General features: G+C 41.1%; 1 protein-coding gene across 2 annotated transcripts in view; it reads left to right on the top strand.

Moving 5' to 3' along the window:
• The window catches only part of SORCS2 (sortilin related VPS10 domain containing receptor 2), an 862853-nt gene that overhangs the window by 654526 nt on the left and 191217 nt on the right, over nucleotides 1-17110 (top strand). For both annotated transcript variants that reach the window (XM_075857659.1, XM_075857651.1), the window contains exons 4-5: nucleotides 9558-9716; nucleotides 15301-15374. In XM_075857659.1, coding sequence (XP_075713774.1) covers nucleotides 9558-9716; nucleotides 15301-15374 — 233 coding nt within the window. The remainder of the gene's footprint in view (nucleotides 1-9557; nucleotides 9717-15300; nucleotides 15375-17110) is intronic.

Here is a 17110-nt window from a genome sequence, read left to right as displayed (position 1 = left end):
GTAGTCGCATGTATAAACTGTCTGTTACACTGTAGCATTAAAGGTCAATCCTACGCAAAGTCGCCCCGGAGCTTGCATTCACATTTGTCTCGGTAATTGCCCCATTTGCACATTTTCTTCAGGTAATTTCCTCAAAGAAAGACAAAGAGACTGTTTTTGTGGCTGAGATATTCAGAGAGCTTTTAATTTTCTTTTAATTATGTGGAATGGTTCTTCATTTGTCTCAATGTCTCCATTCTTACCCCAGTCCTCTTAAGGGCGATGCTAAATCGACATTAAAACCACTTTGCATCGGGGTTTGTTAATGTTGGCAAGTTTTCATCTAACCACTGTCTGACGGAATCATTGAAATCATGAATTTAGTCAGGAAAGCCTTTGTAGTCTAAGGCTGGGTTCACACGACCTATTTTCAGGCGTAATGGAGGCGTTTTACCCCTCGAAAAACGTCTGAAAACAAGCCTCGAATACGTCGGCAAACATCGGGCCATTCATTTCAATGGGTTTGCCAACGTACTGTGGCGACGACCTGTCATTTTACGCATCGCTGTCAAAAGACGGCGCGTAAAATAACAGCCTCGTCAAAAGAAGTGCAGGACACTTCTTGGGACGTAATTGGTGCCGTTTTTCATTGAATCCAATGAAGAACAGCTCCAAATTACGTCCGTAATTGACGCCTCGCAAAACGCGAGTACGAGCAATTACGTCTGAAATGCATGAGCTGTTTTCTCCTGAAAACAGCTCCGTAATTTCAGCCGTAATTGACGTTATCGTGTGCACATACCCTTACAATAAATGGAATTGATTTGATGATTTCGGACAGTCTGCTGGACATTTTCAAGTATGTTGTATATATTTCTTCAGCCATAAACGGAGCCGGCGATTGGTCTCGATGCTGAGCTATGTGCAAATGTTCACATTTTCTGCTTCCAAAAAAACAAGGCATTTTTCATTTCGCTTCCAGTCACGTAGTTACTCTTCATTTTTATGGGAAGTAAGTAATCATGTTCAACGCTTTTCTCCAACTGTGAGTAAAATCAGAGGTGTGCCGTCATCCATACTATTACAAATAAAACCGCGGCTTCACGGCACGAATAGATAGATTCTCACGTTAAGTTGCAGCAGCTGAACTGCATTTGAGCTATTTGTAATAATGTTCTCCAATGGCAGACTGGAGCATTCAATTATAAACCACTTTACAATTAGGTTCCTGTAGGCATTCTCACGATCAACTTGATTAACTGCAGGGCCAAAGTCTCTCGTCAAAAAATTAAAATAAATAAAAATACTGGGAATCTCTGTCTATGTGTTAGTTTGAGATCATTACTGGTATTGCATCTGTAGAATTCATCACCTAGATATTTTTTTTTTTAGTGCCATCATACTACTCAAATACTATTACCATACTAGCCTAAATAATACCGCCAAAAGGTGCACGTTCCATGGTTGGTTGACCTATTTTCACGGTTGAAGTTCAGTTCATAATAAAGTATGTGTTTATTCAGATTCCTTGACACAAAAGCAGCACTAGCGCAAATTCACCCATTAATGCATTGTTGTACAAAAGCAACATTTTGGGTATAACCCTTCTTCAGGCTTAATTGGCATAATACCAGGGAATTTTTGTCTATGTGTTAGTTTGAGATTATTACTGGTATTTTCAGTATTAGTTTATTAATGACCAGGGCCGGAACTACATCTGTAGGATGTATCACCTATTTTTCAACTTTTTTTTTTACTGCCATAATACTGTTTAAATACTATTCCTATACTCATCTAATACCGCCAAAGGGTGCACGTTCCCTAGTGGGTTGACCATTTTTCATCCTTGATGTTCAGTGAATAATAAGGTATTTCTTTATTCAAATTCCAGGCACAAAACCCCTCTGGTGCAATTTCACACATTAATGCATTGTTGTACCAAGGCAACATTTTGGGTATAAGAACCCTTCTTCAGGCTGAATGGGCATAACAGCAGGCTTGGGCATCTGGACTATAAAGAAACACTTCAATAAAGAAACACTTGAAGCGTATTATGGAGTGCTGTCCCATCTTTGTTTTTGACTAAATAATACTGCCAGACAGTGCATACATAATACTGGCACACGGTGCCCACATAAGAGAGTGGAGACATAACATAACAGTTATCGACTGTGCTGAAATAACAGCTCTATGATAGCATGTGAATATTTCAGCTATTCATTGCCTAAATAAACCAATTTATTTGAGTACCATCAAACAATTTACAACAAAACACCAAAATGACGTTTAGATCAGACCAAGTGTGTCGTAGTGGAGGCTTCTGGGCATTTGCTTGTTTTGCTTATGCTATTGTCAAGCCCTGGAATTGACATATAATGGTAACATCTTCCATAGTGCTTTGAGAGTCAGAACTGTTTATAGGATAATTGAATGCGGGATTAGGATAGTCTGTAAGATTTTGGTTATTAGGAAATAATCTAAGGGTGTCACGTACTCGATTTCCTGCTGCTCCCTCTGTCTTCAGGACGTTGAGAGTTACTCGCTCGGGTGTCGCCCGGCCTGGAAGACTGAGGCAGTCTGTAGCCAATAGGAGCTCAGGAGCGTCAGGCCAATCAAAGCCTGGCTGATGTTCATGAGCTCCCGCCCTCTGCTTATTTAGTTCAGCCCGGGGTAGTAGGCCTTTGCCTGTAATTAGAGTTACCTAGCCTGGTGCCTTCACTTGTTTCAGACTCCCCTGAGCGACTTGCATTTTGACTCCTTTGTGACCTGACCCCGGCTGAACTCCTCACTTTTCTTTGCCTTCTGACTTTTGTTTTTTCCGCACTCTCCCAGTTTGACCATGGCTGCCTGACTCCGCCTTTTGTGCCCGGACTTGTCCGTGGTGCAATTGCCCTGCCTCTTCCTCCGTGTACTTCCCAGGTGACCCTTTGTTATTTTGTACTGTCTCTGTCTTATCCGTTTGTCAGTTCCACTGGTAATAGTATAGGGAACGCCGCCCAGTTGTGCTCCGTCATTTTTAGGTCGGGTCGTACAGGTAGGTACGGACAGAGATTTGGGAAGAACAGGGACCTCACTGTTTACTGTGTATTTGTCCGTGACAAAGGGGTTCACTTTTATATTAGTGAATTTCATGTACAGAAAACCCTTTAATGACATCTACTGTATTAGGTGAATTACTTCCTTTAATAAAAGCAGCAATTTGACTAACATGAGAGAGGAGAAGAAAATTAATAAAATCCATGACAGCCTTTTTCCTCTAGTAGCAAAATACAGACTCCATAAATATTGCTCATTCCAACACACAACTAAAATGCAAGGGGTTTTTCAAATGTTAAATTTGTTCCTCGTGGACAGCTCCTTATCCAGAACCATTGGTGTATACCAGAGATACAGTCTATCAGTACAGAGCCGTTTATTCAACTTACATGCAGTTGGTTTGTGCATGTCTGCCTTCATCACTAAAATATATGAAAACCATGCCTACTATAATGTAATGTATAGTATAATACAACTCTGGGTGCTTGCAGCCACCACTAGGTGAAACTTTAGAGGTTACTGCATACTGTTTTATTATTGAGTTTAATGTATAAACAGTATGCAGTAAGTTACTAAGCTCCCTCTAGTGGTGATTGCAGACATCCAGAATTTTTTAATTTAACTCTATGTCTATGCAGGGGATTTGGAGCACTATATGAGAAAAACAGAGATCAAAACATTATAAAGTAAAACTAATCAGCATTGAATTTTGGATCTTTTTAGATTAAACAAAGACTATCAAAGACAAACTGTTGTTCAATGGTGGATATCCACTTTAATGGTTACAGAAGTGTAGGGATAAAGTGGGTCGAAATAGTGAACTATTATGAAGAATACTATTTTTCGTAATTGCCTTCAATATTAAACACAACATAGAGAATCCTTCATAGGGGTCCTATCAAAAAGTCCTTTGATGTGAGGATAAACCTGCATTATATCTCTGTCCTTGAAGGTGAATGTTCTTGTTTAGAGGAAAAAAAGTGCTATGATCACTAAAAACACATATCTGAAGTTTTTAGGGATTATCAAGACTATGAATGGAAAGATCAGCAATAGTTTGATTAAAATAAATTCAAAAGGTGGACGGGAGATTGAAACAAAATGATCTAAGCATTTCCTTAGTGGTTACATCAAAACCAATTCTATTTCTTAGATGAAAAAGAAAAAGGTAACTTTAAAGAAACGTACCTTTGAGGGTAAAGTGATTCTTATTTGTACAGATATGAAGGGCTGGCATTTTAAAAGGAACTGTAGCGCAAATTAGAATTAAAGAATATTTTATTTTTATTTTTGTTAACTTCTACAAAAAGATGCATTAAAATGTCTCTGTTAATTGTATATAAATATTAATGGAGGCGTAAGCTTGAAGTACTGTGATCAAAGACTTTCCATCTAAAGAGTTTAAGACCTAGTTTAATAATTACAAAGAAATATAATGGGCTGGGGTTGATAGGTATATTTATACGGTGAACTATGCCGCAAGCAAAGGACTAAAAACTGCTATCCATAATTCTTCAGATGATATTTCATGCATAAGATGAATACTTTTTGGTTTGACTTAATTTTGTATATGTTCCTGTGTTTATTTCAGAACACATGTGAGCGCTTCTGCCACTTTGTTTTAGTGATCGGTGGGTGTCACAGTGCTCGGACCCCCACCGATCAAACTTGTGACATGTCACTATGACATTTCAAAAGTTTTATGAAAGTATAGTTACACCTTAAAGGATTTGTCCAACGCCAGAAAAAGTTCTTAAGGGTTTAGCCCTCTTTAGTACTACCACTGTAGTGCTATCTCCCTCCCCCTTTGAGTGTCAGCCCAGAACTATCTCCTTTCATTGTGAGATGACTATGGAGCCAATGACTTATCCCTAGGGTCTATTTCTTATGAGATGATTTATAAATAACCTATTATACCTTATTTATGATATGTCCTGTGTGTACAATGATAAATATAAGTTTATGATGAAATTATAAAATTGAAAATGGACATTTTCTGCCTACTTGGAAGGTCGGCCCATGGACCCTCATAGCACCATTTCCTCTAATAGTCCCAAGGAACTACTAACCTAGAGAAAATTTGAGGCATGTCTAAGAAATGTTTCCAATAAAAGAATGAATTTCTGTTAGTCAAGTTTGGATGTTTTGGTTCCATAGAATAAACAAAAATCGATAATTCTATGGCCATCTTAAAGGGGTTTTCCAGCCACTAAAAATTGTTGGCCTATCATCAGGATAGGCCATCAATAGCTGATGGGTTGGGGTCCGATTTTCGGGACCCCTGCCAATCAGCTGTTGCGAAGGGGCCACAGTGCTCGCTCATACGCTGCTTCCCCTTCATTTCTTCTTGCCCCCTGTGAGTCCTCGACATGCATTTAGCGGCAAATCACAGGTATTGCAGCCTTTTTTATCGCATGCAGTGGGCCAAGGATAGGGTGAAGATGCAAGTATTTTCTCCCTACTTTAATGGCGTGTTAATTAGGCATACCATAAAAAAATGATCTGTCAGGGTCCTACTACTGAGACCACCAATCCATAGAACTAGGGGTCCCAGGTGACTTGGCCCTTTCTGTCCTTCTCATAAATGTTAATGGAGATGGAACATACTTTGCTCACCTCTGAATATACTGAAAATTGAAGGGATTGGTATAAGTGGATGGACCCCACCAAGGATGCTTGGTGGAGTCCATTTTTATTTTTTTTACTTCAAGTGCCATCACAGGTCAGTTTTTGGTCATTCATTGATGTTTTATGCTCAGAAGACCTTTGCCCAGTGCCTTCCGTGTAGCAGATCTGGATTGAGACTGGACCGTCAGTATTTTCTGGGCCAATTATGTAACTAGTTTTCCGCCAAGAATAATCTTGTCACTGTAGAATCATTTTGTCACATATTACGGTGTTTCTTGCATCCTGACAGTTGGTTATCTGACATTGTGTTATAAAGAACATGCGAAAGCTTCAAGCAGTATAACACATTAAAAGAATTACATCCAATGGCTTATTGAAGGAGATCTGGAGAGTACAGGATAAATTCCACTTCACACAGAGCCTTCAAGGCAAATTTATCTAATTTGGTTCTTATAATTATCCTTCTATAATTGACACGTTGTAGCTAATCTGAAGGACAATATGTACTGCTTGGCAAGTGACACATGAAAAGTTCTTCTCATGCTACTGTTCTCGGGTAGTACTATGCATGATATACTTGCCAGTCGTGACAGCAGAAGAAGCCTAGAGGTCCATCCAGTCTGCTTTTTTATGTTTTTTTTTACTTATCTTTTTTTATTATATTTATTATTATTTTTGTCTGCTTTTATTTGTTATTTTTTTTTAAAATATACAGAAATATTCTTAATTTTAGACTATATTGATCTATATAGGGAGAATAGATTGTTTATATTTAGTGCTGCATACACACAGAATTCACCATGAACACCAAACCAGGTGACTCTATTTTCTTATCTCGAATGCCTGACTACCGGAATTTCTTGATTAAAGGAATTAACAATAATCGGACATGATTTTCATGTGTCTATGGGCCCAGAATCCCTACAGGTCAAGATTATGGACCTGTAGGCACTCAATGTGCCACCATATGATGTCTCTCTGAGACATCTCTGTGTGTGAGGTACCATATTCACAGTTTTAGGAGGGAATATCTCTGTAAGGGCTTATTCAAACGAACGTGAGAAAAATCGGACGTGAAGAACAGCTGTTTTTCACATCCGCATTACCCCGTGCGGGTCCCGATTTTACGGATCCCCATAGACTTGATTCTATGGAGGTATGCGTGAAAACGGAAGAAAATAGGACATATTTTTCAACTGGCCCTTCACGCAGTCCGTTGAAACAATTTAAATACATGTGTCCCCGTGACGCCCGTTTTTTTAACTGCAGTCACACGGATGTATTCACCGTTCGTCTGAATAAGCCCTAATACTACATGTCATTGAACGTGCCCCAATTTTTCACCTATTCTGTAAGAACCTCTGTGTGCTTCTGTATCCAACAGGATGTGCACGGAGTTAAAATATGGCCACATTGTAGTTTATGGGCGCCATATTATAAATCTGTATAACACGCATTTGTAATACAGCGATGGGCATTAGGTCTGAGGATGTATTTGATGCACCTTACCTGGATTTATAAAAGTATTAATTCTCTAACCATTATAAGAGGTGAACACAATTATTAATTCTTTGCATTATTGAATAAATAAACTCAATAAATAGCTGCTAAATCATAAAGAATTTGGATGTGTATTATTGCTGTGAAAATATCCCTGTCTGACTCTATCTGTGACCTTTTGCATGATATTAAGGCAAAGTCAAGAATGGTCCCGTATTTGTGACAATTTTGACTGCTCTAATTAAGGTAGAATATAAATTATATGAATATGAAACAGTCGCAAGGATAGTAAATCCACATACTGAAATAAAACTGTCAAATCTACTAACTTAACGTTATTTTGAGGGTAAGTACACAACGTATCTGCCCTGGTCCTCACAGGGAATTCTGGACAAAAAAACGCACCAAATTGTGGTGCAGTTTTTCGGCCGGAATGTCTGCTGCGGAAAACAGCGGTGAGAACAAAAAAAGCCTATACTTACCCGTCATCATGGCGATGCATTCCTCTGATGTCCTGCAGCCCGGCCTCCTGGGATGACGTTTTATCTCATGTGACCACTGCAGCCTGTGATTTGCTGCAGCAGTCACATGGGATGAAACGTCATCCCTGGAGGCCGGGTTGGACGCAGAAGCATAGAGATCTAGGTAAGTATAATGTGGGGTTTTTTCTGAATTTTTTGCGGTGGAGCTTTTCCGCCGCAAAAATCGCAACATCTGCTATTTGTGGCGGGTTTTAACAGAAAACCAGTGATTCCGCAACATAAATTGACAAGTTGCGGATTTTAAAAAAGCGCACCCCAGGTCAATTTAGGAACGGTTTTTCAGCAGGTTTTTTATGCAGCGTGTGGATGAGATTTGTTCAAATCTCATCCACTCTGCTGCTACTGTATTATCCTGCGGATTTTCTGCAACTAGAAGAGAATATTCTCACAAGAAAAAGCGATGGTACGCTATGATCACTATGATACGCCATCACCTTCTGATTGGTAGTGGTCCAAATGGCAACCCGAGGATGCTCAAAATGAACTAGCATAACAAGCTCTGCAATTCCTTTTTTTTTTTTTGCGGCGCACCCTCTGGCTATACAGGGAACTGCACTGCCCCATTCGCTTGAATAGATCTCTGTTGGTACTTGGTTTAAAACTTCGTTGCCCACAGGGGAGACAGCAAAATGCCCCTTCCCCTCAATAAAATTCATTTACTCATTTTGACATATTTCTTCATGTACTACATAATTTTTTTTTTTTTACATAAGGTGGTTTAGGGTGGGTTACAGGTTATCAACTAATATGTATTGTTATTTAGGGTGGTGAAGGAATTAATGGTATTATCCAGAGTAGTCTAGGGTGAAAGTATATGTATAGTTTTATTTTACTTAATCTAAGTTTAGTCTATTTAATAATATATCTTCATAATGGATGTAACTCTTTTTTTCTGTTAGAGCTTCTCACAGCCATACAGTTAAATGGGTTTTCTGGGATTTACATACAATACGGTTATGGCTTTGTCTGATACCGTAGATCAGTCCCATTCAATTAAATAGGACTGAGCTGCAGTACCAGACACAGCCACACCCGTATGTACGGCGCTGCGTCTGGGTAAACAATGAAGGGGATGTGGCCTCTTTATTCAACTGATCGGCTGTGGTGATGGGAGTCAGACATTCACGGATCAAATATTAAGTACCTATACTATGGATAAACCATCATTATTAAAAAAATAAAAAGAAAGAAGCTTTGCTTAAAATTCCCTTCCCCTCCCCTATATCACTATGTCAGAAGTTTTAAGACCTCAAAACTGCTGACAGGTTCTTCCCTTTAAAGTCCTGGAGAACCCCATCTGGGTTGCCTTTAGAAAGCAGTAGGTGGAGCTCACTGCATAAAGATGTATACAGCTCCCATTGAATTCAATATTAGCTGTATCAATCCATATATAAGGAGCTCCCCCTAGTGGTGGCTGCAGGCAGAAATAATTGTGTTATTTAATTCTATGATTGTGTCTGCCAAGTAGTGCCACGGAGGGTGGGAATTTGCTTCTAGGAATCCGCCCCCCACCTCAGTGCACCCCTAACCCCTTAGGAGGGAATTGGTTGATGTGAAGATACATGATCCCACAGAAACCTATATTTGTATCACTGAATGCTATAAATGAATATAAATGTGTGTACGCTGTATTGCTGGGATTGTAAGGTAAATGATTGAGGATTTTTACGTATGGTTGGCACCCCACCTTTAAACAAAAGCCTTGATACAAGCCACGCGTACCCACATTAAGAGTTTCTCGTCAATATTATAACGTGGTAATAATATTATAATGTGGTAAAACAGTCACCACTGAGTGCTCTGGTTTTTCTACACAATTAAATTAATTACTTCTCTTCTTCTGATATTGTTTTTGTGTATCACTCTTCACAGATAATTCTCGTCAGCTCCTCGGTCTCTGAACAATGCCTTTTCACGAGCAGCGATGAAGGGGCGACCTTTCAAAAACATGTGATCACCTTCTCTGTGGAGACCCTCATTTTTCATCCAAAAGAGGAGGACAAGTTACTTGCTTACTGCAAAGATTCCACGGTATTGTATAGATGTTCCGGCTTTTGATCAAATTGAAATTATTTTGTTATTGAAAAACGAAAAAAGTGCAACAGCTGAAACTTCTGCAGACTTTTGATTACAGCGTACCTATAATTCCACATGAATATCTCTCATATCATACCTCATATCTTTCAGTGAGTGCAGAGTTTCTGAACATTTAGGCCCCATGCACACGACCGTAAAAAAAAACTCCGTAATTGAGGACCGCCCGATTCTATTGGCCGCGGACACCTTTCCATAGCGCTACAGATAACGTAGAATTATGGAGCATGTCCTACTTTTCTGATTTTACGGGCCATGCTCCCAAACTCTGTATGGGAGCACGGCACGAAATTGCGGCCCGCGTGATTACAGGCATGGCCGTGTGTATGGGACCTTACAGACAGTGTAATAACCAGGTAAAGGAACAAATTGATTTGATAGGTGGAGAAAGGCATTTTTCTTTAACATATATATTACAAAGTGTATTATCTTTGCAGACAATTTTGATTTATGGGGTAAAAAAATGATAGGTACGCTATAAGCTGAAGAGATCAGAAATGGAAACCCCACAAGGTGCACTCAGACCCCCAAATAGTACAATGCTATGTACTGACAATACAGATGCATACCTCCCAACCATCCCGGATTCAGCGGGACAGTCCCGGATTTCGGGCATTTATAGTGTATGGTGGTAGCTATGGGGGCATTATAATGAATGGGGGAATCTATATGGGCATTATACTGTATGGGGGAGCTGTGGGGCATTATACACTATAACAGCAGCTATGGCGGCATTATACTGTATGGGGGCATTATACTTTATGGGGGAATCTATTTAGCCATTATACTGTATGGGGGAGCTGTGGGGGTACTATACTGTATGCGGGCAGCTATGGGGGCATTATACTGTGTGGGGGAATCTATATTGGCATTATACTGTATGGTGGAGCTGTGGGGCATTATACTATATAACAGCAGATATGGGGCATTATACTGTATGGGTCAGCTATGGGGGGCATTATACTGTATGGGGCAGTTATGGGGCATTATACACTATAACAGCAGCTATGGGGGTATTATACTGTATGGGGCATTATACTGTGTGGGGGAATCTATATGGGCACTATACTGTGTGTGGGCATCTATGTGGGCATTATACTGTATGGGGGCAGCTATGGGGCATTATACTGTATGGTGGCAGCTATGGGGGTGTTATACAGTATGGGGGTATGTGTGTGGGCATTATCCTGTATAGGGGTATCTGTATGGGCATTATACTGTATGGGTGCATCTATGGGAGCATGATACTGTGTGGGGGTTCTATGGGAGCATGATACTGTGTGGGCTGAAGCGGGTGTGTATGGGTGGGGATTGGGCGGAATTTTAGGCATGACTGAAAAGGGAAATTTGCTGTGGTTGTCCCTCTTTATGATACTTGAAAGTTGGGAGTTATGCAGATGTTACAATCCTTTTCTTGACTCTGATTACTTGCTGCAGCGTGATCACGTATCACTCAAGTCATTGATATCCATTGATAGAGTTAAGTTAAAGTTTCTTGCCACTGTGTATGTAATGCGTTAAAAGTCAAGTTAAAGATTGCTACATCTATATGTGTATTCCATATGAGCACCTGGCTCTGAGTACTGTAGTCAAATATGTGAAAATATCAGACCTCCGCACCATAAGGCACATGTTACACGGGTCTTTCAAGGGCCCATCAAGCTTAGAGGGTCATTGACAGATATATGTGAATCTTCTACTTATACACACAGCTGATACATCAGCATACCTCCCAAAATTTGAATCTCAAATCGTGGGGCACTTTAAGCTTCCCTCTGAAGCAAGAAACAACTCTTTGATGCAAAATAGTATAAACCCCTATCTTTTTGAGATCCAGCTTGTTGAACAGTCCTAAGCAAAACGGGACTGTTGGCAGGTATGTATTAAGAGCCCCAACATTTTAGGCTGCTGACTTATATCTATGTGGCATTGCCCAAAGGTAAGTAAAAAATCTACAAGAAAAATTGGTCCGCTCACCACTCATTCAAAGTAAAGACGCCACATTCCATGATTATTCGGTGTACGGGCAAGAGAGCTATGTCAGGAGTAGGAAAAATCCAAGGAAACATTTTTTTTAGAGCTCCAGCACACGATATTATGTGAAAAAATACAAAACTGTTTATTTAAGTCAAAATTAAGACAAGAAATTAAAAAATCCCAGGAGAGATCCCAGGTTTTCAAGATTAAGAACTGAAAAGTTCGAAACGCGTAGGCGTTCTCTCCAGGGATTTTTTAATTTCTTGTTTTAATTTTGACTTATATAAACAGTTTTGTATTTTTTCACATCATATCATGTGCTGGACCTCTAAAAATGTTTTACATGGATTGCCCAAAGGTGACTAATACGCTCTATATGGACACCTTACTGTTACACCTACAGCAATCTTTAACTTGACTCGACGCATTATATACACAGTGACAAGAAACTTTAACTTGACTTTTTCCAATGTCTTTTCAATGGCTTTTGTTGTGTGATATCACGCTGCAGCAAGTTATCAGAGTCAAGTTAAACTTTTCTACATCTATATATGAACTTGTTGGACATCCCATATGGGAGTTAATATGGAGCATCAATTCTTTTGAGAAGGCTTACCACAAGATTTTGCAGTGTGTCTGTGAGAATTTGTTTTCATTTCACCAAAAGGGCATTTTATGAGGTCAGGTACGGATGTTGGAGGAGAAGGCCGGGCTCACAATCTCCCTTCTAGTTCATCCCAAAGATTTTGGATGGGGCTGAGGTCAGGGCTCTATGCAGGCACTTGAGTTCCTCCAGACCAAACTTGTCACACCGTGTCTTCTGTACAGGGGCGCAGTCATGCTGGAACAGGAAAGCCAAAGCCCAAACTGTTACCACAATGTTAGAAGCTACAATTGTCTAAAATGCCTTTGATGGCTGTCGCATGAACATTACCCTTCACTAAAAAAAAGGGGCAGAACCCTAAAAAACACCCCCAAACCATTTTACAGTAGGCACTATGTATTCCGATAGCATGCCCATACTGTTGCGGACATTAAGAGGATTTTTACCACAGATTCCGACCTTTTGCGTTGCAATGGTTGAAATCTACAGCAAAATCCACATAAAAATCTGCAGATTTGCTGTGGATTTCCCACAGTTTCATGGCAAAATCCGCACTGGATTATTTTTTTATGACACATCTGGACTTAAAGGGTTTTACCAGTCCCTAAAAAATGTATGGCCTATCCTCAGGATAGGCCATCAATAGCTGATAGGTCGTCGTCCGACTCCCGGGATCCCCACCGATGAGATGTTTTGCAGGGGCTGCTTCCCCTTCATTTCTACTTGCTCTCTGTCACCAACACAGATGTAGCGACGATTCACAGGTATTGCAGCCGCCTTCTCCCATTCACTTCCATCCTCCTTCAAAACAGCTGATCGACGGGGTCCCGGAAGTCGGACCTCAACCCATCAGCTATTGATGGCCTATCCTGAGGATATGCCATCAATTTTTAGGGACTGGGTAACCCCTTTAATACTTCTAAGGCCATATTCGGCCATGCACTGGACTGGGGTATTTTATACCCAATTCACACACTCAGGAAAAGTGTCTGTTTGGATTCTGGTGCATGTTTTATACAGTTTTGTAAGTGTGGCCGGCTATAACAAAGAAAAATACATTTATTTAGAGTTTTATTTTGTGTGGCCTTTAGCTCAGCAGTCACTCTGGAATTTAGTGGTTATTATTTATAGATTTCTACCGAAGTATTTTGCTACTATTGCTATAAATTAATTGGGGTTCCTCGTTAAAAAGAACTGGATTACATTAAGGGGGTTTTCCATCTCATGAAGTGATGGCACATTGCTAGGATATTTCTGATCAATATGCTTCTTACTGCTGGGACCACCGATCCTGAAATGAAGGGTCTGCAGCACTGTTTTAGCGATGCGTCCCCTGCACAGTTTTCTCTACATATCAGCGCTCTCATCCAACATCTGTGCCAGGAACTGCAGAATGGAGTTAGAATGAATCTGTGAAGGGTACGCAGCCCCAACCGCTTCATTCTCAGGATCGGTGGGGGCCCTGGCAGTCTGATCTCCACCGATCAGAAAGTGATGACATATCCTAGCAGTATCAAGTTTGAGGTTTCTGATCTTTAGGACTAACCTATGGGTGTGGTAGTGCAAAAAGAAGTGCTTTCAATCTCTCGGATATAGCATATAGAAAATAAACATTAATTCAGGCAAAAGGGACAAAATGTAGAAAACTATATTAAATATTTTTCCATGTCAATTGACAGAAAAACAAAGGCATAACAATCGGCATCTGACAACTACTGTGCAATGTTCCTGGAGACCGTCCCTTTCTCAAGCTTGAGAAAGGGGCGGTCCCCTGAAACGTTGCACAGGTGTTGTCAGACGCCGACCCTCCACACGTGTTGTCTCTGCTATTGGCGAAAGCCCTGGATCTAACTGGGAAGACTAAGACGGAATTCTAACCAGGACACTTCCAGGACTCCAATCTTCTAAATGGGTGAAAAATCTTTTGTACACATTTGCCAATTGTTATTCCTTTGTTTTCTGTCAATTGACATGTAAAAATATTTAATACAGTTTTCTACATTTTGACACTTTTGTCTGAGTTAGTGCTTATCTTCTATAAGCTATATCCTAGCAGTATGCCTTCATTTCATGAGATAGGAAAAACCCATTAAGATTACACCAATAGGCAGGGGCGCATACAAAGAAATGATAAGTCTCAGCCTCACCCCCATATGGAGAGCCACCAAATGTACTACACCTTTATTAAAGTTGATGTTCGCCATTCCATTTTTAGTTCCATAATTCTGATATGATTCATTTAGCAATATTTATGCTCTTCAGACGTGATAAAAGACATAATTCTTGCTGTATGCAGCCACCACTAGGGGGAGCTAATTGCATATTAATTTATAGAGCTAGTATTGAACTCAATGAGAGCTGTGTACATCTAAATGCAGTTAGCTCCCCCTTGTGGCTAGGGCAGGTAGCCACTATGACATTGTCACCGCAAGCAAGTAAAGCAGTCCAGGGCTTGGCCTCCTCTTACTACGGGCCCCATAGCAGTCTACCAGTAGGTTTTTCTGTGTTTTTTTGGTACACTACGTATGTATTTCCTGAATTATTAAAATTCCATTTACAATGGTATAAAATCGTATTTAGATAGAAACCCGGATGAAACTGGTTGTATATTTTATGAATTGTTCTACAGCACAAACACACAGGTGCAGTATTTCTACAGACAGATTGCCTTCTCTATTGAATACACAATATAGCTTGTCTGGCAAATTGTATAGTATTGCCCTCTCAACAGTAGTAATGGGGTGCTATTCAAGACATAACCCAAATAACATCCCTTCTTCTTGACAAAATCTACAAATCTCTAGGAACATCAAACTGATTTAAAGTCAATCTTGTCCCACTGTACTTGCTGCGCACCAAATGCTGCTGCCGTCTGATACACTACAGTCTGTAACATCCCCATTATATCCGTATAATCGTGTTTATATTTTCTTTATGCAGCTTTATGTCTCAGTAAATCTTGGGAAACAATGGGATCTTTTGCAAGAACAAGTCACCAAAGAACATATATTCTGGTGAGTTCTCCATTTTTGCTGTCATAGAATGTAACTTTTGGTTTGTTCGTTTGTTTTCCTTTATTACCTTCAGGTTCTATTCACACGACAGTGAAAAAAAAAAAAAAACTGCCGTTAAAAACAGTCAACTGCCAGTTTGTCATGGCTGTTTTGCATCAGTGTGTCTCCAAATTTTCATTCATTATCCAGCTGTCTGACCGGTTTTAAAAAAAACTGACCAATTTCATTTGTCAGTGGTTTTTTTTGTCCCCACCCCCTGAAAACAAGAAAGTGCCCATTTAGATAGTGCCACAATGCCCCTGTAGATAGTGCTGCAGTGCCCATTGTAGATAGTGCCACAGTGCCCACATAGTGCCACAATCCCCACTGAAAATAGTGCCCACATATAATGTGCCAGTGCCCACATAGTGTCACAATGCCCATGTAGATATTGCCACACGGCTCCCCTGTAGATAGCGCCACAATGACCCCTGTAGATAGTGCTCACATAGTTCCATAGTGCCCATTTAGATAGTGCCACTCGCCAACCCTGTAGATAGTACCACACCCCCTGTAGATAGCACCATACCTACCTGTAGATAGCGCCACACACCACCCCTTGTAGATAGTGCCACCGCCCCCTTTGTAGATAGTGGCACACACCCCTGTAGATAGCGCCACACCTAACTGTTGATAGTGCCACACACCACCCTGTAAATAGCACAACACCTACCTGTAGATAGTGGAACACCCCCTGTAGATAGCGCCACACACACCCTCTTTTAGATAACGGCACACACACACATCCCTGTAGATAAGTGCTAAACCCCCCTCCTGTAGATAGCGCAACACACCTTCCTGTAGATAGTGTAGATAGTGCCAAACCCCCCCTGTAGATAGAACTACACCTTCCTGTAGATAGTGCCACACCTTCCTGTAGATGGTGCCACACACACACCCTGTAGATAGCGCTACACACACACTCGCCCTGTAAATAGTGCTACACCCCCAGTATATAGCGCCACACACCACTCCCTGTAGAAAGTGCCACAGTACCCATGTAGTTGGAGCCAAACGTGGTCCCCTGTGAATAGTGCCACACCCCCTGTAGATTGCACCAACCCCCTGTAGATAGCGCCACACACACCCCCTGTAGATAGCACCACATGTACCCCTGTAGATAGCGCCACACATAGCCCCCTGTACATAGCGACACACACTGCCTGTAGATATCAGCACAGACACACCACATGTAGATAGCGCCACACCCCCCTCCTGTAGATAGCGCCACACCCCCCTCCTGTAGATAGTGCCACACCCCCTCCTGTAGATCGTGCCACCCCCCTGTAGATAGCGCTACACACACCCCCCCTGTAGATAGCAACACACACATGCCCAGTAGATAGTGCCACACCCCATAGTTATTGCCACACACCACCCCGTGTAGATAGCGCCACAAACCACCTGCCGGGGGGTAGCGCCACATATTCGCTCTGCAGATAGCGCCACAGACCACCCTCCCGTAGATAGCGCCAATAGGAGTGGAATCCCCGGGACGAGCATTTCCGACACTCTGGGCAGTGAATCGCATATAAAAAAAGCCCCTAATGTCACTGTCCACATATGGACAGTTACGTCAGGGGCTATCCCTGGGAGAGACATCCCGAGCCAGAGCGTTGCCGATGCTCTGGCCGAGGATTCTCGCATTACAAAGCCCCTAAAGTCACTGTCTATAAATGGATAGTGATGTCAAGGGC

Source organism: Rhinoderma darwinii, chromosome 1 (genome assembly GCF_050947455.1).
Source record: "Rhinoderma darwinii isolate aRhiDar2 chromosome 1, aRhiDar2.hap1, whole genome shotgun sequence".
NCBI classification, from domain to species: domain Eukaryota; kingdom Metazoa; phylum Chordata; class Amphibia; order Anura; family Rhinodermatidae; genus Rhinoderma; species Rhinoderma darwinii.
The sequence above is the reverse complement of the archived record's forward strand: the minus strand, read 5'-3'. Positions and strand labels throughout refer to the sequence as shown.